The following is a 22,633-nucleotide window of genomic DNA, read 5'->3' on the forward strand; positions in this document are numbered from 1 at the left end:
TATTTTTTAAATTTTTTGACAGGCAGAGTTAGACAATGAGAGAGAGAGACAGAGAGAAAGGTCTTCGCTCTGTTGGTTCACTCCCCAAATGGTTGCCATGGCTGGCGCGCTGCGCCTATCCAAAGCCAGGAGCCAGGTGCTTCCTCCTGATCTCCCATGCAGGTGCAGAGCCCAAGCACTTGGACCATCCTCCACTGCACTCCCGGGCCACAGCAGAGAGCTGGTCTGGAAGTGGAGCAACCAGTACAGAACCAGCGCCATGTTCATGCTTTTAATTCCCCCTGCCCCCACCATTGCTGTTCTATTTTGTGTGCTTTTCAGCCAGTTCTATGGCCTGGTTATCTTCCTCTTCCATGATTAGGCCTCAGGGCACTCGAAATAAAGCCTGTGTCTTTGACTTGTTGGTTAATTAGCCACCATCCAATAAATATTTTAAATTTTTGTGTATTTATTTGAGAGAGAGAGTTACAGAGATAGAGATAGAGACAGAGAGAGAGGTCTTCCATCCTTTGGTTCATACCTCAAATAGCCACAATGGCTGGAAATGAGCTGATTTGAAGCCAGGAGCCATTAGCTTCTTCCATGTCTCCCACGCGCAGCGGTCCAGGAACTTGGGCCATCTTCCGCTGCTTTCCCAGGCCATAAGCAGGGAGCTGGATTGGAAGTGGAGCAGCCAGGACATGAACTGGTGCCCATCTGGGATGCCAGTGCTGCAGGCGGATACTTAGCCTACTACACCACAGCACTGACCCCCCAATAATTATTTATTAAGTCTTGTCTACATTTAGGACTCAGTTCTAAAAGTTGTAGTTTATGGAGAAAATGAATATAAAAATAGGACCTGAGCCTCAGAGAACCTACTGTTTAGTTAAGCTTGGAGGCCCATAATAAAAGTCCGGGAGCTGAGTAGCCTCCGTGAGGCCAAGCTGTGGCAGCACAACATCCAGCGAGCAGATGGTGGCAGGAATTCTTCAGTTAGCAGTGTGGCTGTGGGGATGGCTGGTGCATGCTCAGAAGGGCGACACGTGTGAATATTCCCAGGAAGAGTGGCATGTGCACATGGACCTTGCTCGTAACCTTGACTTCTGGCTCTGTCTTGCAGTGCTCAATGGGAACCTTGGACTACATCTTACAACGCTGCCAGTTGGCTCTGCAAAACGTCTGTGATGATGTGGATGGCACTGCTGTCACTTTGAAGTCTTTTGAGCCTGCAGTTTTGAAACAAGGAGAAGAAATTCACAATGAGGTGAGGATTTTCAAGGACTTATGGGTGTTCTGAAAAATCTATTCTAGTTGTAAGTTAACAAATTCATCCACTGGTGCAAGACATGAGACTGTTAGGTCCTGGGTGAAGGACTGTTTATTATACCAACAGCAGTAGCCAAAATATCAGCATTTTTGTGCCTGTTCTCTGACTTAGTCCATTCGGGCTGTTACAATAATATGCCATATACTAGGTCACACCCAAACAATAGAAATGTGTCCTCACAGCATGACCAAGATGCTAGAAAACCTGTGTCTGGTGAGGTTTGTGACATTAGGAAATGTCCTAAATAGTGCCTTCTCACTGTGTCTTCACATGGTGGCCAGGGCAAGCAGGCTGCCTTTAATTAGGTCACTAAGCTCATGAACTGTCACCCTCCAAAGGCCTTACCTCTTAATACCACCACCATGGAGGCAAAAGGATTTCAACATAAGAATTTCCAGGGCCGTGCAAAAATTTGGAGCATGACATTCGCCAAGCCTGTATTTCCACGTGGTGATGCCAAGGAGGCTGGGTGACACGTGCCTGTGGAGAGGGTGCAATCCAGGAGAGGAGCTTTGACTAGGGAAGTGGAATGTTCTCCAGTGGATGGTTGGCATGTGTGTCCTTTGCATTAGAGGAAGACACTGTCCCTTCCAAGGCTGTTTGCTGTGCACCTGATCTTCCAGTGAGAATATGAAACAGGTCAGTCAGTGCCTTGCCCACAAGATGTGCCCAAACACAAGGGACTCAGGAAATGTCCCTCACCAAGGACTGAAGGTAGGCCCTAGGAACAAGTGACAATGTCTTGCCTCTTATTAATGCAGTTAAGTTGCAACTCCGTTGTCTGGGAGACCAGCAGGTCTAGATCACATGAGTTAATGTTTCACAGCCATTATTATTCTCATTAATATCCATTCAAATCATACTTTACTTTTGGACTGTGTATATTGTTAGGTTTATAACATTTTTCTTTAAATCAACTAATTTTCACATAAATAAATTTTATTATAATGGAAACTTTATATTGCCACTTCAAGTGGAAATTCAATATGATTAGCCAAAAGAACAAATAATCAGAAAAACACAGTGAATGACAACTGAGCAGTTTTACTATACCATTCTCAGATACTCTCACAGAAAGGAGTCTCCAAATCAAAAGTCTCTATTCTTCATGAGAAGGAGATTAGTGGTAATGGCTGCACAACTTAATGAAGTTTTAAAAAATTCATGAATTGTCCAGTTAAAATGGGTGGTTGTCACAATGGGTAAATTTTATGTAAAAATATTAAAAGAGGGGCTGGTGTTGTGGCACAGCAGGTTGAGCTGCAGCCTGCGCTGAACTGTGGCATTCCCTATGAACACTGTTTCAAGTCCCAGCTGCTCCACTTCCGATCCAACTCCCTGCTAATGCACTTGGGAAGGCAGCAGATGATGGTCCAAATACTTGTGCTCTGGCCATCTACGTGGGAGACCCTGATGGAATTCATGGCTCCTGGCTTTTGCCTGGCCCCAGCCCTTTCCATTGTAGCCATTTGGGGAGTGACCCAGTGGATGGAAGCACTCTCTCTCTTTCTCTCTCTCTCTCTCTCTCCCGCTCCTCCCTCCTTCCCTCCCTGTGGTGGAATGAGAAGGCCATGCCAAGATGGCCACTAGCAACAAAAACTGCCTGGCAACAGGCTGTGATTGGATGGCTTCGGAAACCACATGACAATGGAGCCTGCCTGGCAACAGGCTGTGATTGGATGGTTTTGGAAACCACATGGCAACAGAGCCTGACTGGCAACAGGTTGTGATTGGATGGCTTTGGAAACTGCCTGGCAACAGGGTGTGATTGGTTAGGGCATAGACCACCCCTTGACCGGATTGGCCGTGTTGGCTATATAAGCTGCTGTAGCAACTGAATGAGTCTGCAGGCTGCTGCCTCTTGCCTGCTTTCACCCGACTCTGGGGGTCTGTGTGGGGACTCCACACTTCTTGCCCTCACAACGCTCCTCCTCTCAGAACAAATCAACCTCAACACCTCCCTCTCTGACTCTGCCTTTCAAAACAATAAATCCATCTTTAAAAAAATAAATAAAAATATTAAAAGCAAAAGACATTAAAAAGTCATAGAGAATTACTGAAGATTGTCACCATCTGAGACTTTCTCTTTGATATAGTTAGAAGGATTGAAGGCGAGTTTGGAACACAAAGGTGTTCTCATTTGTTCTTTAAATAAATGATTACTGAGCAGGTGCCAGAGACTCTTCTGGGTGCTTTAGGATAGATTGGTAAATAAAATAGACATCCTTCTATATAGGGAGATGACTATGAATAATAAACACAAACTTTGGAGAATTATGTAGTATGTTAGAAGTTGACGTGGAAAACAGGGGCGAGGTAATGGAGACTGGGAGAACCAGAGAGCATCACTGTTGAAAAGACGTCCGCTGAGCGGAGACCTGCAGGAGAGAGGGAGGGAGTTGCCTGGGTGTCTGGGGAGAGCATTTCCGATGGAAGGAGCGACCCCTGCAAGCTGGTGAGATGCTGGTGTGCATGGGTAGGTCAGGGGCAGGTCTGTTCGAGTGGAGGAAGTGAGGCTGCGAATTGTGAGGTGTGGTCACAGAGATGGTGCTCGGAGACTGGGAAGCAGTGGATCGTTAAAGGTCTTCTGAGGCCTTCGTAAGCAGGAGACATTTTCTTTTAACTCTTTGGGAAATAGGGAGCCACTCAAGAGTTGTGAGCAGAGGATAAACAATGTCTGCTCCCACAATTACATAGAATGCCTTTGAAAAAATACATAATTTCTCATCTCCAGAACCAAAGGGGAAGAAATGGTGCTTTTCAGGGGATGACTCCCCCTTTCTAATGCTGAGCTGCACCCAGAGCCCAGTACTGTCCTGCTTTGTTTCAGTCAACCCTTGCTGGAGACCTTGCTGAGAGCCAGAATGTCGCACACTTAGGCGCCTGGCAACCTCTGAACGATTCCTGGGAGTAGAGCTTTGTCTTTCTCCATCTTTGCACTGTAAAAACTCTAATGTGGAAATTTAGTTACCTCCTTCCCTACAAACTTTCCAGTCGCAGTCATAAGGGTCAGGCCCGCAGGCTGGCTCCTTTCTTTAACAACCCTCTGGGCTACTGTCTCAGATGTTTCATTATCAGTGGACAGGGGAAATCTGTCAAATCACACTATTTACCTAACAGTAGAATACCATCCTCCACGTCCAGCTGTTTCAGAGTGCTGGCTGCTTGGACATCATCTGTGTTACAGAGGTGGGGCTGAGATGTATCAGGAATCTTAGGCCCACCAGGCCAGCCTGGGTTGAATGGAGAGAGAGGCCTTAATTCTGAATAGCGTAGAGTGCCAGATTTTGGCTCCTTCCTGTCTTTGATTCTTCAAGATCATCTCCTTATGTTATGAATTATTTTCATCTATCAGGGCATAGCTTCGGATACTGTTTGTTTGCCCTAGGAGTTAGCCCAGGATCAAGAATTCCCATGCTCAGCCTCTACTGCATTCTCTAGTTAAACAAACACACAAATGTCCGTAGTAGTTACACCATTTTCTTGCTGTTGGCTTTCCTCTTGCGACGCCAGCACTCCAGGTTCTAGTCCCGGTTGGGGCGCTGGATTCTGTTCCAGTTGCTCCTCTTCCCGTCCAGCTCTCTGCTGTGGCCCGGGAGGGCAGTGGAGGATGGCCCAAGTCCTTGAGCCCTGCACCCGTATGGGAGACCAGGAGGAAGCACCTGGCTCCTGGCTTTGGATTGGTGCAGCGCGCCGGATGTAGCAGTCATTTGGGGGGTGAACCAGCGGAAGGAAGACCTTTCTCTATGTCTGTCTGTCTCACTGTCTAACTTTGCCTGTCAAAAAAAAAAAAAAAAAAAAAAGACCACGTGCCTTGGCTGGACTAATTACAGGATGAAGTCTTTGGTTTTACATGCTCTCTGGCTCTGTGGGTTTAGGAGTGGCTTGTTTTCCTTGTCTAGGATGGTTTCTAACTTAGCAATTTAGGGACTTTTGGCAGAGGAACTGAGTAACTTTTAGATATTTTTCCCAACTTAAGAGGCTTAGATGAGTTCTTTTGTTTGGTAATAAGAGGAATCTTTTTCTGTATTATTTAATGGTCTGTTTTCCTTCTTAAAAATAGTAAAATGTGAGGGCTACATCGTCGTGCAGTGAGTTAAGCCGCAGCCTGTGACACTGACCTTCCATATGGCATCGCTGGTTAAAGTTCTGACTGGTTGGCTTCCTATCCAGCTCCCTGCTAGTGCACATGGGAAAGCCATGGATGATGGCCCAAGTGCCTGGGCCCCTGCCACCCACACTGGGGACCTGGATGAAGTTCCTGGCTCCTGGATTTGGCCTGGCCCAGCCCCAGCTATTGTGGACATTAGGGGAGTGGACTAGCAGGTAGAAGATCACTCTGTCTCTCTATCCCCTGCCATTCTGCCTTTCAAATAAATAAATATACAAATATTAAAAAACATAAAAGTGGAATCGGTGTCTTCATTTCTCATAAAGTCCCCCCTGAAGAACGTACTGTGTCGTGGCACTGTTTTGTCGCGGTTTCCTCTTGATCAGAGCTGCATCATCCATACAGCTGTGATGAGAGGGTTGCTGTAGAGGATCTCTTTGTAGATTGAGCCTTAGCATCTCTCCCTGCCTACTTTATTATCCAGTGAAATCATTTATTTTGGTTGGTAGAATGAGACATTCACCCCAAGGAGCAATGCTCACATTTCTCATGAGAGAAATTCATGGCCAACCTGGGGCCACATCAAGAGCCTAAACAAACTTGGCAGAAGAAAAGCAAATGACAGTTGCTTATCTGTAGAAGTAATGGAGATACATGGCAACGAGATTGTGATCTAGTGGCTCAGAAATATCATTTGGGGATCTTAGAAGTCCTGCTCGGTGTGTAAGTGCCCAGTGATGGAGGTTCAGATAGGTGTGTGGATTCTGTTCCTCCCTTACAGTATTGTCCTAGGTGTTTTGTGGAGAACAACTTTTCTTGAGTGATCTCTTTTTTTTTGACTATAGCATGGAGCAGGCAAGTGCAGGTGAGTTATAGAAGAGGGCCTTCTGGATGGCACCTGTGTACCAGTAGCTCCTGGGAGCATTTTTGTTTTTCGCTGCCCAGGAGGCCCATCAAGATTGGCAGAGGAGCAGCCGTGACACAAACCAGCACTCAAGCGATGCCAGCACTGTAGGTGGAGGCTTAATCTGCTACACCACAGCTCTGGCTCCGACAGCTCGTCTCTTACTTCTGCTGTGTTAGCTGGGAGCCTCCTTGGAGGGCCTGTGCTCTGGACAAGGGATGAAGACTCAACAACCCCTGTCCTGGCTAGAACTTGATCACTCATTCAGTACGGTTAGGATTTCACTACTTTAGCCCTGAAGTTATAAAGATTCCATTGGATCCCAAGTCTTACCCCTTTGGTGTATGTATGTTTTAATTTTTATTTATTTGTTTTGTTTGTTTGAAAGACAGGGAGAAAGAGACAAGGAAAGATCTTCCATCTACTGGTTCACTACCCAAATGCTTGCACCAGCCAGGGTAGGGCTATGTTGAAGCTAGGAGCAAGGAATTCAACCCAGGTCTCCCACATGTGTGTGAGGGACTCAAGGACTTGCGCCATCACCTCTGCCTCCCAGGGTGTACATTAGCAGGAAGCCAGAAGCAGGAGTAAAACTGGGGTTCAAACCCAGGTACTCCTGTATGGAATAAAGGTCTCCTAAATGACATCTTAACCAGTGTGCCAAACGCCCCTCCCATCCTTTGGGTTTTATTCAGTGCCCATCCTGCAACTTGCCTTCTTAATCTCCAGAGTTTAGGGAGTGTTTTTGTTTTGTTTGTTTGGTTTGGGTTTTTTTTGTTTTGTTTTGTTTTTTACTTCAAACTTTGAATCAAGCAACTGGGAATGTTTTTTTGTTTCCTTAACTTTTAGAAAAGAGCCAACTACTTCCCTTGGCAGTAGGAAAACTGGTGAGAGGGACATTTGGTAAAAATCTTCTACTGTTATACCCACAACATTGAAATGGAAATGTCACGGCATGGAGTCAAATAAGATGCATGCCAATGGATTTGATGTTCAGAAAGATTGCATCTCATGGGCAATGCTTCACTTCATGAATAAAACTCTGTTGGGAGTTAAGTTCTCACTGTTGAACTATTTTGACTGGTATTAGTGGAAAGGGGGACATGAGTTGGCATGAAAATTAGAAGTTTTCCTCCTAAGAAAACTTCTTAAGATGGTGAAATGCCTGGAGACTGTAAGTTCTAGGCCTTGTGGTCTTGTTCAGTTTGTATTCTTGGTGTCCTGCAAGTGCCTGACATATATAGGCAGCTCATTATTAACTATTTAATCCTCACCACAAACCTATGTGGTTATTGTGTAATTATCCCTATTTTACAGTCGACTACAGTCGACGTAGCTTTTCTGTAGTGGAGCCCAGGGTTGAACTCACTCCAGAGCCCTTACTGGTAACCACAACAATGTCTGCTTCAAAAGGCGTCTGAGGAGGACGAGGAAGGCACCGTTTATTAAAATAGTGCTCTTTTATCGTCCAGTAGCAGAGTGCCCAGATACGCCCTTTTCCTCCTGAGTTTTACTGAGCTCTGCATTCGAATGTATGCTGATAGACTGAATGAGCTAATTGCATATGATGATCCAGTTTATTTCCTGGGATAGACCCTCGTCGCCAAGGCTTATGCCTTTTGTCATCTTCAATGGAAGTCACCAGTCCACACACTGGAAAATCTTTTTTAAAAAAACCTTTCAACTCTCTTAACACAGGGCCCGATGTGTTGTTGACAGGCTGTTCCTATGGCTTGAGCAATTTTCATGTGCAATCCATTAAAAAGAACATAATTTCTTTCTTGTAATAGATATGTTGTTAAACCTGTATCTTCACAGAAGTTGAACTACACTTGTCTTCAGTCTCCTTTCAGAGTGCTCAGGTTTACTTGTGTTAACCACTGTCTTTTAATACCACAGATAAGGTTTAGCAACTGTTGTCTTAATCTTGTCTACATTCCTTTTTTGTTTTGTTTAAACAGCTTTAACTGAAATCAGGTTTACGTATCAAACAAACATTTAGTTAATGTAAACTAAGACCTTTTCAAATGACTTGGTGTTCTCAGGTTACTTATTTGATCCATTTTCACCATTGTTAAATCTTCACAAGTTGCTTTTGTTTGCCTCATGAAAGTTCAATATGGATAAACAAACAAAAAATCCTTTGTGGTAACAGGTGAAGATTATAATGGCTCTGTGTCTGTGTATGGAACATGATCACCTTAGCAAAGCCAGAGGACCCAACCTGAAGCTGTGATTGCTCTACATTTCTTTAGAGGGCAGAGGTAGAGTTTTTGGGAAGAATGGACTTGTACTTTGATGGTAAAATTTGATTTTCACATTGAAAATGAGTGATAGAATTCTTGAAAAAACAAATAGGACACATTTCTTATACTTCTAAAGCTTTACTGAGCCTCTCATCTTTATGTTGATATGATTTCAGTTGCAAGAGACAGAAAACTCAGCCTGAACTGGCTTAAGTAAAAAGAGCTTCAGGAAGAGCTTGATCAAGAATCAGTTGATGTCACCAGGACCTGGTTTTTACGGTTTTCTTTTTGCAGTCACCTCTTACTGTGTTAACTCCATTCCATTTGATGCCCAATGGCTATAGAGTCTTCTTCCTATGTCTGTTGATGGTCTTGAGACTTTTTATGATTGAACATATATCTACTGCCTTCCAGGACAATTCTAGAGAAATGGGGCAGGCTGACTGGCTTAGACCTGGGTTGCAAATTCCACTCCGATAAAGCAGTGAGAGCTCTTTTTTTCGTTTGCTTGTTTTTAAAGATTCATTCACCTATTTGAAAGGCAGAGTTATGGAGAGGCAGAGGCAGAGAGAGACAAATCTTCTACCCACTGGTTCACTCCCCAAATGGCTACAATGGGCGGAGCTGGGCCATTGTGAAGCCAGGAGCCAGGAGCTTCTTCTGGGTCTCCCACACAGGCACAGGGGCCCGAGGACTTGAGCCTTCCTCTACTGCCTTTCCAGGCCACAGCAGAGAACTGGATCAGAATTGGAGCAGCCAGGACTTGAACCAGCCCCCACATGGGATGCCAGCACTGCAGATGGCAGCCTTACCCGCTGCGCCATAGCGCCGGCCCTGAGAGCTCTACTTAACCCACATGGACTGAGAATAGAGATGGGGTGGTTACCAAATGAATTGCATGGTTTTACGAGACTACAGGAGAAATACTAAGACAACAAGCAATAGAAGTTTACTGTAGTAGTTTCTATGGAAGGAAAATAAACTACTAGTGTCTTTGCTATTGCTCCGACTTACTGTCATTTGCCCTGAGTTGACAATTTGAATGGCTTTGTATGTTTAATGTATGTTTAGTTATATGGGCAAATGTTTTTACCAACATCCCACCCCCTCTCCATGGATTAGCATTTTATTTTTAAGCTACGGAACTTATAGTTGGTATACCCTGATGTGTTTCTGCTTCCTTTTTTTTTAAGATTGATTTTATTTATTTGAAAGACGGAGTTACAGAGAGAGGTAGAGACAGAGAGAGGTCCTCCATCTGCTGGCTCACTCCCCAGATGGATGCAACGGCCAGAGCTGCGCCGATCCGAAGCTAGGAGCTAGGAGCTTCTTCGGGATCTCCCACATGGGTGCAGGGGCCTAAGGACTTGGGCCATCCTCCACTGCCCTCCCAGGCCATAGCGAGAGCTGGATTGGAAGAGGAGAAGCCGAGACTCGAACTGGTGCCCATATGGGATGCTGGTGCTCCAGGCTGGGGCCCTAACCCGCTGTGCCACAGCGCCGGCCCCAATCTGTTGTTTTCAATACTAGTCTTCATAAATACATTTAATAAAACATATTTTGTTTGAACATGTCTATCTTGCAGCACGTGATGCAGGCTGCTTTTATTTAGGATCTCAGCATTGCTAATTGACTCAGAAATTTCTCCACATCTGATTGATGAAGGTGATTCAAAACCCCACCCTAGTGGGAGCTGGGGTATCTTTCTAAAAGAACCTGAGCTCTTGTTTTAAAGAGCTTTTACCAAAAAAAAAAAAAAAAAAAAAAAAAAATGTTTGTTTGAAAGGCAATTAGAGAAGTGAGGGAGAAAGATGGAAAGACATCTCCCATCTGCTGATTCACTGCTCAAATGCCTGCTACAGCCAAGGCTAGGCCAGCTTGGAAACAGGATAAATTACTCAGTCCTGGTCTCCTATGTGGGTGGCAAGGACCCACGTCCTGAGCCATCACCTGCCGCCTTGTAAGGTGCACATCATCAAGAAGCTGGACCGGAGAGTAGAGCCAACTCTGAGAACCCAGGCAGCCCAAAATGGGATGTGTGTCCCAGGTGGCAGCTTAACTGCTGTGCCAAATGCCTGCCTTAGACCTCGTCTTTAAGATGATTCTTTTCTTGGCTTTGCAGAAGTGCCCTGGAGACTCTTAGGTTTTGCTGGGAACAGGGTAGGTCAAGCTTTTCTCACCTTTTCTCACTCTGTGGCTCTGAAGTTACTGGAGGGGAATTGAGCAGCGAAGTCGTTGTCCTTGCTTGTCCATCTCAAGGACGTTGTAACCACTGCCGCCTTTTTGTGGCTCCCAGGTCGAGTTTGAGTGGCTGAGGCAGTACTGGTTTCAAGGCAACAGATACAAAAAGTGCACCGATTGGTGGTGTGAACCCATGACTCAACTGGAGGGACTGTGGAAGAAGATGGAAGATGTGGTAAGTACATGAGGTCTGGGATGCTGTGCAAGGTAAATCTCTTCTGCCTATTTTGCATAGGCAAATGTGTGTTTAATTATTCCATACTACTCAGTGATTCCTTGAGAGGTGATGGGAGCAAGTAGGATTTTGTTATTACAATCTCAGTTTGATTCAATAAACATTTATTGAGTGTTTTCTATACATAATGCACTGTGCTAGTGAGTAGTGGTAAGAACAGTCCAACAATAGTACACAAAATTCATTTGCATTTTTATAGGCAGTAGGCACTCTTCTAAGGGAATTCTTACAGTAATGCTAAGAGGTATAGAAAATACTTATGAGCCTTTATTTGTAGATGTGAAAACTGAGGACAGAGAAATGCCGTGCCATACCCAAGGTCAGCGAGTCAGTGGCAGAGCAGGATTGAAACCCAAGCAGTGTGGCCGCAGAGCTGTGCTCTGAACCATGCTGATCAAACAGTTCAACAAGGAGACAGACATGAGTGTCACCAGATATCACATTCACTAAAATGAAATCTTATAATAGAGGATTAAAAAAAAAAAAAATCCCGCTCCAGAGGAGGGAGTATTAAATTCAGACCACTGGAAATGGGACTGTGGTAAAACCTTAGATGTGGCTTTGGGGACCTTGGATGGGGAGGAGTGGGGTGGTGTAGGGCATCTGGGGAGGAACATGAGGCTCCAGGAACTGTAAAAACAAGATCAGAGTGTGGCTGGAGCCAAGAAATTGCAGGGGATATGGTAGGAAATGGAGCTGGGAGGCGAACTGAAGTCACTCAGAGGTGTTGAATTAAGCCTTAATTTTAAATAATAATAATAGGAAACACTCCCGTGGTATTTCCAAAGGGCCAGACGCTGTTCTGAGTGTTTTCTGTATAACTTACCTAACTTTTAGGACAGCCTCAGAAGGCTAATGTATTGTCACCCACTTTTACAAAGGAGGAGAGTGAAGCACAAAGAACTGATGTAGCTTTCTCAAGGTCACTCAGCCTAATAGGTGGGGAGAGCTGGCCCTGCAGTTCTTGCCCTTCACCTCTCACGGTCCTGTCGCCCAACAGTAGAGTTTAGAAAGTAGTGGCAAAGTGATAAAAGCCTGCTACACGCTGGAGACACCCTCCCTGCACAGATTTGAACCGCGCTGCCGACAGGGAGCCCATCTGCGAAAACGAGTAGCTGTGTCTCATCCTGGTTTTATTTTTTAAAATTTTTATTTATTTATTGACAGGCAGAGTTAGACAATGAGAGAGAGAGACAGAGAGAAAGGTCTTCCTTCCGTTGGTTCACCCCCCAAATGGCCGCTACACCTGGCACGCTGCACCGATCCGAAGCCAGGAGCCAGGTGCTTCTCCTGGTCTCCCATGCAGGTGCAGGGCCCAAGGACCTGGGCCATCCTCCACTGCCTTCCCGGGCCACAGCAGAGAGCTGGACTGGAAGAGGAGCAACTGGGACAGAACTGGCGCCCTGACTGGGACTAGAACCTGGGGTGCTGGTGCCCCAGGCGGAGGATTAGCCAAGTGAGCCATGGCGCCGGCCCGGTTTTATTTTTAAAATCACTTTATTGAAATATGATTGACATACGAAAAGCTGTACATTTTTAATGGATATAACTGGATGAGTTTGGAGATAAGTATACACCCAGGAAACTCACCAGATTTATGCTATAGATCCTTCAGCACCAGAAATTGCCCACTGCCACCTCTGGAGCCTCTCCCCACCACTTGCTCCTCTTCCTCCTCCTTCGTAGTGTGATAAGATCCTACCCAATGCGGGAGTAACGCTGACATTCATTTTATAATAATGGAAGTATCAAGTCATAACAGAAGCTGAGCCCTGTCCAGGGCCTTTGCCGCAGGTACTAGATACTGTCGGGCCCTAACCCCCCACAGCCTCCCAGGGCTCCCTCTCTTACCCTGCTTCTCTGATGGCAAATCAACCTTGTCCTAAAATTAACTCAGTAATTTAAGGGCGTGGTGCAGCTGGTCCCACAGGATCTCAGATCACAAGACTCATGAGGTCACTGGTGTATGGAGAAACATCCTGCTGTTCAGTCCTGTTGTGAGTGTTTTTCTAGGAACCCCAGGTCCTGAGCAAAAAGTAACTCACCACTGTGTAGCCCCGACAAAGTAGAACCCACTCGGCCTTCATTGAAATTCCTCCCAAAATACAGTATCATTGGTCAATCAAAGGAGGGCCACAAACACCAGCAACCAACCAGAGACCTGCTGAACACACGCATCTTATCCCTGCCTCCAGGCTGTGAGATCCCTTCCTGGATTTAGCCTCTTGGGGAGCCCAGGCCTAACACAGCCTTGCTCTGTGCTTCCTAAGTGAACCTGCCTTTTTCCAGCGCGCCGATGTCAGTGATTGGCTGGCTGTGCACTGGGTGGAAGGACCCAGGTTTGGGGGTTCCACAACCAAACTCTAAAAGTCTGAGTCAGAACCCGGAAGTACCTGCTTTCCAAACCCTTCTCCAAATCTTTAGACTGTGCCCTTTTGTGGATGGCTGGCTGGAAAGGGAATGTTCGAATCCTTCTTTTAGCACATTAGCAATATCACAGGAATTGATTTCTCTGAAGACCTGAATCAATGCAGAACTGAGCATTCCAGTACTTGTTGGAGGAAATGGAAGTGCTCGCCTGAATCTCCTTAGTTCTGTTCCTAAAGGAGAGCCTGTTTTTGTGGGAAGCCGTGTTTAAAGGCAGCCTTTAGGTTTCCTGCCCATTGCGTAATGCTAATTTTGGTCATTCATTTATAAGTTAGACTTTCTCTTACTGCTGAACCCCAACTAGAAGACATCAGCTTGCATTTGAAATTGTAATTTGACAGTTCTGTGAATTAGAGTTAGAAAACAAATAAGGCAAGAACTTTGTTTTTATTAAAAAATGTTTTAAAATTACTTTTGTTTGTGGCCGGCGCCGTGGCTCAACAGGCTAATCCTCCGCCTAGTGGCGCCGGCACACCGTGTTCTAGTCCCGGTTGGGGCGCCGGATTCTGTCCCGGTTGCCCCTCTTCCAGGCCAGCTCTTTGCTGTGGCCCAGGAGTGCAGTGGAGGATGGCCTAAGTGGTTGGGTCCTGCACCCCATGGGAGACCAGGATAAGCAACTGGCTCCTGCCTTCGGAACAGCGCAGTGCGCCGGGCGCAGCGCGCCAGCTGCAGCGGCCATTGGAGGGTGAACCAATGGCAAAAGGAAGACCTTTCTCTCTGCCTCTCTCTCTCACTAGCCACTCTGCCTGTAAAAAAGTTAAAAAAAAATTACTTTTGTTTGAAAGGTTTTTTTTTTCTTTTTTTAGATAAAACCTTTGGTATTGTGACATTCAGTTGAATTCATTCAAAAAATTTACATTTGTATTTATTTGGTGGCAGTGGGACATTTCTTTGGGGGACTGTCTTCTATTTATTTTATAGATCTCATATTTTTAAAAAAAAGACTAAAAAGAAGAGCAACCCTGAGAATTTTGTGGAGCTGGTTTCCTTGCAGTTGGTGTGGCATTCCTCAGTGTTCCAAGGGAGCTCAACGGCCTCAGTGTCTCTGTCAGCAGGCCCAGGATGATCCTTATCAGCAGAGTGAAGGTTTGGGCCAAGATAAAAGGGTTGGTCTCTCTAAATTAAATTTGAGCATTGCTTTAAGCATTTTAAAATGACTTTTAACAAATTCATAATAGTCTATTTTTACTATTGGAGGAGACAGAAAAGTCATTGGAAAAGTCTATAGTTAGTGCAATGCCATCTGGTATTTGTGTACAGGGGCTGGAACAGGCCCTGGCTGGTGGAATTGCTAGTTGGTACCAGCCCATCTCCTATTTTTTCAGTTGCAAGCAGTAGGGGGCAATGTTGAGCTACCAGTTTGAGGCCCTGGAGATGCTAGCCTTTCAGGAAAATGCATACAAATCTACCATTAACTGTCAAGAATTATCCCTGTTGCTTCAAGTTAGCTGTAATCTCCAAGATTCCATAACACAGGAAATCAGTTGTGGGTTAACAAATTCAACAGCAATTTAACATAAAAAGTGCAGTGTTGGGTGCACATTTGGATTCTATAGAATTAGACTAATCTAAATGGCATTTCTGAACGTACTGACTTTGCTTCCAGAGAATATATTACCCCAAATTGATATCATTGTAGACAAATGATTCTTCTTTATCTTAGACTCTTTTGAATTGTAAAATCATGTGTATGTTATGGAAAGACTTCTTTAATCAATGCATTTTGTCTGTTCTCCAACATAACATCGATCTCTTCTGGCGAGAAAATAAAATAAAAAACCCCAGGCAATATGTGCATTTCTCTCCCCCTTTTGCTTATGAGTAAAGAAACCTTTGACGGCCCCTGTACCAGGAAGAGTCTCGTGTTGTGATTTCTCTCTGTCTTTGTGTTCTTCTTCTTCTTCTTTTTTTTTTTTTTTTCCACTTTGTAGTTGGAAACATGTGGTTCTCAGGAAAGCTTTAGACGAATGAAAATGAGCTTTGAGATAGCTTTTCTTCCATTAATGGTAATTGCTTCACATGTCATAACCAGTCACATATTTTAAAAAGTTGAGTCAGCTGTCTCCTAAGCCCCCCAGCCTCTACTTCCCTGTGTCGGCAAGCACTGCATTTTTTTTTTTTTTTTATCACACTGTTTATTCTTGCCATTTCTCTCCCGGAGGAGAGTTTTACTCTCTGCATGCTCTTGTGATGTAAATGTTAAACCTTATATTTGAATGACATTCTGATAAAATATCACATTTTCCCTGAATATTACCTCATGAATTTATGAGCCATTAAGCCCAAAGCAACGTAACCCTTTCTTATATCTCTGGAATTTAGCCTCACCTCTTTTTTGTGGTCTTCTTCAAGATGTTATAACATCATAATGCTATTCAAACATTTGTACTTTATTTTATTATTTTTGAAAGCCAACCCACTACCCCCCATCCCGGATTATTGTATTATGAGGAGACTCTTCAGGATAAGACAGAGTTACCATTTGAAAGAAACTGTCTAAGCTTTGCTTTCTGGGTAAAGCGAAATGTGAAAAGCTGAAATCTCCTGTGAGGTGAGGAAGTCTTGCTGTAGACGGAGATTCAATGGATAGGCCATTTGTCTCTCAGGGTCTGGTATCGCTCTTTGCAAAACTGACATTTATTTTACCTATAAAAATGTTTTAACAGTATCAAATTCGCAGTGATATAGAAAAGAATGCTAGGTGTGAAATCCTCTAAATTGATGACATTTATTCATTTCCTTTTGACCTTAAAAAAAAAAGAAGGTCAATTTGGTATAATCCAATGGAAATATTCTAGAGCAGTTACCAGAGTAAACATTTTCAAAAGTACTGATGATTTATACACAGGAGAGAAAATTCCTCATGCATCTTCTGTTGCCTTTTCTTTTAGAAGGGAGAGTAGATCCTGATGAGGTTGAATGCTTTGAATTGTGTTTCCTGTCCTGACAGCTCCCCGTGCTGAGTAGCAATGTGTGTATTTGGTAGTTGGCCTTAATAACCTTTATTGACTTCAGTGAGTAACAGCCAAGGCTGGATTATTTTCATGTATCCGTTTTGCAACAGTGTGAAACACAACATATAATTATGTTTTAGGTAAGCTATGGGCCATATTTAATTCTAGCCATTTATGTTAAAATTGGGCACAGGTGGGCAGAGAGATGTTTGTGGAAACTGAGTAGGCGTTTTATTTAATACTGTACACCGTCCTCTTGTTAACGTGTTTAATAGAGTAATGTACTGAAGATTGTAAAGGTTGTCCTTGACAAGTTACTTATGATCATTGCATTTCAAGATGACTCACCCCGTTTCCACACCCTGTCAATTTGGCTTGCCTAACTCATCAGGGACAGCTGATGGCAGGAGCCCGCCCACTGCTGTGTGGCTGAGTCCTCCTTAGTGTAGGTGACCTGGTCATAGCAAGTGACTGAGCCAGGGAGCAGTTGGTTTGTTTTTTGAGAGATTAATGAAGATCTATCATCCCTGTGCTTTAAATTCTTTATAACTGAGTATGGGAACAAGACTGCCTTTTCATGCATGGAAATGCAAGGGTACTTCCAACAGTTCATGAAGAATGGAATTCAAAGGTAAATTTATTTGGGTGCACAAAAGTTCTCATGCATAGTTTTTACAGAATATACTTTTTCTGTTAACTTTTTGAAGAGCCCCTGGATGCATGGATTTCAAACAGATTTTTACACCAAAGTAAACTTATCTTTGAATTTCATTTTCCATGAAATTTTGGAAGTATCTTCATATGTACTAAATATGCTAGCATTTGCTGTTCTATTATAGTTTATTTAACTGAGTTCATTTTAAGTTTTCTTCTAGGATTAAAGATTTGGGAGAATTTGAAGAAGAAAGTTTTATAAATTTTTTTTTGTTCATATCAATGGTGAAATGACCAATTTACATAGTATCTATCAAATATACATATATGTACTCATGCACACTTGTTTATATATATATTTGTATATCCCTTTCCTTGTTAATGTTTGTACATGCTAAGTTGCATCTGCTGACTTAATCCTGTCTCTTTCATTTTTCAGGGTTAGCAATTCTGATTTAGGAACAAAGCATATTATAGTAATTTAGGACCCTGTATGAGATATTTGATGTTTTAAAATTGACTTAATTTTTAATGCTGAATGCCTTAAGAGTAGAATGGACAGGAGCCAAGTAAATAACCACAAGTACCCACTAATCCACATTCCAGAACAGGTCCCCAGTCACTGAATTTGGGCTCCTTTATGTTTAACCTTGGAAATTTTGAATACAGAAAAAAATCACTTTTACCTACAGTGTCTTAAAATCCTGGGCTCACATTTTTGCTTATTCTAAATGTGTGCATTGGAAGTCGATTCTTTTCTTTCTCCTCCCTACCTGCCCACCCTCTCCAATTCTCTAAGGCTGTGTTGTTTTATTAAAAGTAAAATATGGTAAGGGGAAATTTTACCTGTCATTTAGCAATGGGATTCTAACCAGTTTTGATTTCTTCTTTAATTGCCTCCTAAATTTCTCTCAGATTTTTGCATCCTCCCCCCCTTTTGTTAAAGCTGCAGATTTATTAATGAATTTTTTTAAAAAGTGTGTCCTGTGTTTTTTTGGGGAAAATGTATAATTTGAAGAGAATTCAGGCCATCAGCCTCAAAAGCAGAGTGTGCATGGAAAGCACAAAGGACTGTGTTTATGATTCTCTTTGAAGCGTTTTTTGCAAGTGGATAAGGAAAATTTTAGAAACTGTCTGATAGTGTTCAGGGTAAATACTTAAACCCCTTTAGAGAATTTCACACACAGATACTGTGCAGCAGAAAAAAGGGATACTTATGTTTCTTAAAGCTGCTACAGCCTACAGCTTTGTACTTAAAGACAGAGGTGTTGAATAGAATTCTACTGAGGATACATCCAGTGACAATATCTCCAGGAACATCAGAGCAAACCAGTGGGTAGGACTCTCCATTTTTAACCCTTGCCTGAGCTGCGTGAGAGTGGAGCTTTATTGGTACCCAGAGCTAGGATGTCCCTGGCACATCCCAGGAATGTTAAGAGGATGGTTCCTGCTGCCTGTGCTCTGCACACGGTAGGAACAAGAGGGACAATGCTGAAGGTGGTGAGACAAAGCGACAGGAGCTAGGAAATTGCAAGTGAAAGCTTTGCCATCTCCCAACTCTCGTTGGTGTTAAGGAGAAGAAAACGCGGAATAAGCAGCCAAGGTTTCTATTTAGCCTTGGTGTCACAGGATTTAGCTCAGTTTTGCCAAGTTTCATTCAATACACACACGAACATGGTTGCACATGCACACATACATTTTACATGTGATATATATATAAGATGAATTCTGATGTTTCAAATGATTTTAACTACCCTGAAGCTCAAGTGAATGTAAAAGGGGGGAAGAGCCCACAATTTTCCCCTGGGAAGCTGTTTTAGCTGTGGCTGCTGGAATTTATCTGGGATCCTCTGCGGAGCAGGCCATCATAGCATCTCAGATGTGAATGCAGAAACCCTGGTACCAGATCGAGGTGTCAGGGATTTCTGTTGTTTTCCTGGGAAGGATAGATCGTGAAAGAAATGTGTACCTCACTTCCTCAAAGTTTTTTTAAAGGGGGAGTTGGTAAGGTGATTAAATTTAGTTCTAGTCTATTAATGGACCTTATTGGAAATATTTCTGAAATAGCCTCAAAGAATCTCAGTTTGAAAGAATAGAGTAATATAAAAAAATTGGGGCCGGCGCTGTGGCATAGCAGGTGGAGTCGCCGCCTGTGGTGCTAAAATCCCATATAGGCACTGGTTTGAGATCGGGCTGCTCCACTTCTGATCCAGGTCTCTGCCGTGGCCTGGGAGGGCAGTGGAGGATGGCTCAGGTTCTTGGGCCCTTGGGCCCATGTGGGGGAACTGGGGGAGGCTCCTGGCTTCAGATCGGCGCAGCTCTGGCCATTGTGGCCAGTTGGGGAGTGAACCGGTGGATGGAGGATCTCTCTCTCTCTCCCTCTCCTTCTATATCTGTGTAACTCTGACTTTCAAATAAATAAATCTTGAAAAAAAAAAAAAGAAAAATTCAGAAGACATGTTCTTTTTAAAAAAAAAAAATCAAAAAGCTTAGTTTTGAAAGGGATATAAGATTTCTGAATGATGCTGTGCTGTTTATAGGGACCATCACTGAGACTTTAGGATCTTTTTTCCTCAAGTTGGTTAGTAAATGATCTCCAAAACTGTTATCTCCTGAAGAATATTGTTATGATGATCATATGGAAATGCTTGTAAACAATAAAATACACATGCCAGGCATCACCAGTAGTGATTTGGTAACCTATTTATTTATTTATTTAATTTATTTGAGAGTCAGAGACAGACAAAGATTGAGAGCTCCCGTCCACTGATTTCCTCCCCAAATACCAGCAATGGCAGGGGCTGGATGAGGATCAAGCTGGAGCAAGGAACTCAATCCAGCTATCCCTGATGGGTTGGGAAGGACTCAGCTACCTGAGCCATCACCTGCTGTCTCCCATGATGCACTTCAGCAGGAAGCTGGAATCAGGAGCGCAGCAGGGAGCCAGATCCAGACACTCCAATACGGGTGTGGGCATCCCAAATGCTCCCACTGCAGTAATGAGTGTAAAAATGAGACCAGTCTCAGCTTGGGAACCCTTCTGCAGAATCTGTTTGACTGAGTCTCTGTAAGTGACAGCATCACTTTCCATTGTTCATTTCCTTTCCTGCAGACCTGGGGTAAGATCCAGGAGCTACAGGGACTCAATAATTTGGAGCTCACTGCTAGTCTTGCAATGTTTCTATCCACTGTGAGTTAAATACTTTGGGAGACTGGACTGGAAATCTTTCTGTATTTCACAGAAGTGTCTTTATTAGAGAGATGTCCTCCAAGTGCCAAAAACTGACTTAGCAGAGAGCTCAGGGAGAACATTAAGTTGGCTCTTCCGTGCATTAAGGATAACATAGCCATCATCCTGCTCTCTCCTCATTGACATCTGCAAAATAATGACCTCTTTTAATCTAAGGAAACCATGACATTTTGCTGTTTCTGTACTCCTGAAGGCATCTCTATGGTCATTTGTAGGTGATAGTTTTACTTCCATCTTTTCCCTAACAAATAAAATGATTGACTTTTTGGAATCTCCTCTACATGATGAGTGCATCCAGAACCCCCTGAGAGTATTGATTGTAAATATGTCCCTCAATAGTTACAAAAATTGGGCAGATAATCCTGTTCATTTTTAATGGATAAAATTAGCCTCCAGATGAAAATCTTGGATATGGCAGCAATGTTCAGAATTAAGCTCCAGTGTTTTAAACCCATCGGATTTGGTTCTCAGATTTGGATCTGGTGGTGACTTGATGATCTATGGTCCTCTTACATATGACTAATTTAAGTGAGAAGTTACAGAATACTCAGACTTGTTCTCTTCCTGGGAGTCCCTTACCCTCCTCTACCTTACTGCATATCACCCCCACCACCTGCCATCAGACTGTGCTTTTGTTTATTGTCTGCCTGGACTGGGTCTGATGCCCACCAGGGCAGCTGGAGCTCTGTCACTGTGATTTCCCCAGCTCCTAGAACAGTATCTGGTGAATAGCATGTGTCCCACATACTTGCTTAAAGGAAGGAATTGGTGAGAGGCCAGTGTTCCAGTCTTCTTGGTCAGAAGAGCCTTTAGTAAATCCTGCTAAACTCTGCACAGTTTCCTAGAATATTACCTCCATCTTCACAGGAATATTTTGAGGTCATTTTATGTTTAAGCAAACATTTGTCAAACTTTGTTTTAAATCTTTGCCCAACCAATTGATACGGATTATATCTTAATATAGTAGTAATGATTTTGTGACTATTCTAAAATTTATATGAGTGAAGTAGAACATCTTCTCATTTGATTATTGTCTTTAGCCCTTGCCTGTTTTCCTGCAGCCTTATGGTCTTTTTACATTTTATTTATTGAACTTTAGTAGAACCATAGTATAATTTAGTAGAACATGCTATAATATATGCTAAAGATGTTATCTCAAAAAGAAATTAAATAAAAGGAAAAAATAGCCCTTACAACAATACCCCAAAAACATCTCTAACTTCTCTTTTTTAAAAAAAAACACTGGCCAAGGCAGAGAGGAGCATCCTGTTCCATACCTTTGACATTCACAGTTGTGAAGACTGAGCAATCATTGACAAACTATTTTTACAAATATGGGGGAAGTTGTTTTTTACATGATAAGGGGAAGTAGGCTATTAGTATTCAGAGTAGGAGTTTTGCTTACACTTAGAAGTGTGGTGTCTGATCTTAATTTTTGCCATTGTTCATATTTCCCTATTCTTGAACAACTTAATAGAGTAAAATTGACCAAAATTTAATAACTTCTCCAGCAAAGCTTGGATTTTGTTGTTACTAATACTCAAATTATACAAGAAATCTTCAGAAACTTTGTGAAAATTCATATTATGAAAAAACTATGCATGGATTTCATGGTTTTTTTTTTTGCATAAAAATGAACTTTGCTTTCCATTTTCCATGAACTTTTTCAAGTCGCCTTGTGCAGGGAAAGTGGCATGTACTGGACAGGTTCTGGGCACAGCACTAGGGAAATCCCCGAGGAGTAAACTGACTTTCACTAGACAAGCTGAAAACTGATTAAAATATTTATCATCCTTTGGGTATGCAATCGCTTTTGATGATGGAAGGCATATTAATATTCATCCTTGCTGCTTGTCTACACTTCAGACAGATCTCAGGAAAGGATGTTCAAATGACCAGTTTTCTTTCCTCACCAGGAGTCCTTGAGACCCAGTGCAGCTTGGAACCAAGAAGCGCCTTGTGATGTGATTGAGCTTTTCCTCTGGGGGGTGGGGAAGGGGGGATACAAACCAGGAGACACCTTTGGACTGGAAAGCTTTAAAGGATTACTGCTTTCTTGCAGAAAGTCTTTTGCTAGAACAAAGGAAAAAGTTGAGTCCTAATTTTATAAGCGGCAGAACTACTGTTGCTATCCGAGTCCAGGAGGCAGACTTGGCTTCTTAGGTAAAGTTGGAAGATGGAAGCCTTGTAAAGGATTTTGATGTGAATCTCACTGGAGGCTGAAGGGTCCCCATCCCCCTCCACACCACTTTGTTGAGGAAGAAGGAGAAAAATCAGTGTCGTTTGCAGCTGATGCTCTGGT

At 43.2% G+C, this 22,633-nt stretch overlaps 1 protein-coding gene across 3 annotated transcripts in view; it reads left to right on the forward strand.

Moving 5' to 3' along the window:
• Positions 1-22,633, forward strand: part of FTO (FTO alpha-ketoglutarate dependent dioxygenase) — a 413,000-nt gene that overhangs the window by 189,334 nt on the left and 201,033 nt on the right. For 2 of the 3 annotated variants that reach the window (XM_062177305.1, XM_062177304.1), the window contains exons 6-7: positions 1,103-1,246; positions 10,867-10,986. In XM_062177305.1, coding sequence (XP_062033289.1) covers positions 1,103-1,246; positions 10,867-10,986 — 264 coding nt within the window. The remainder of the gene's footprint in view (positions 1-1,102; positions 1,247-10,866; positions 10,987-22,633) is intronic. The other variant, XM_062177306.1, reaches the window with a different exon arrangement.

The sequence above is a fragment of the Lepus europaeus genome, chromosome 19 (genome assembly GCF_033115175.1).
Source record: "Lepus europaeus isolate LE1 chromosome 19, mLepTim1.pri, whole genome shotgun sequence".
NCBI classification, from domain to species: domain Eukaryota; kingdom Metazoa; phylum Chordata; class Mammalia; order Lagomorpha; family Leporidae; genus Lepus; species Lepus europaeus.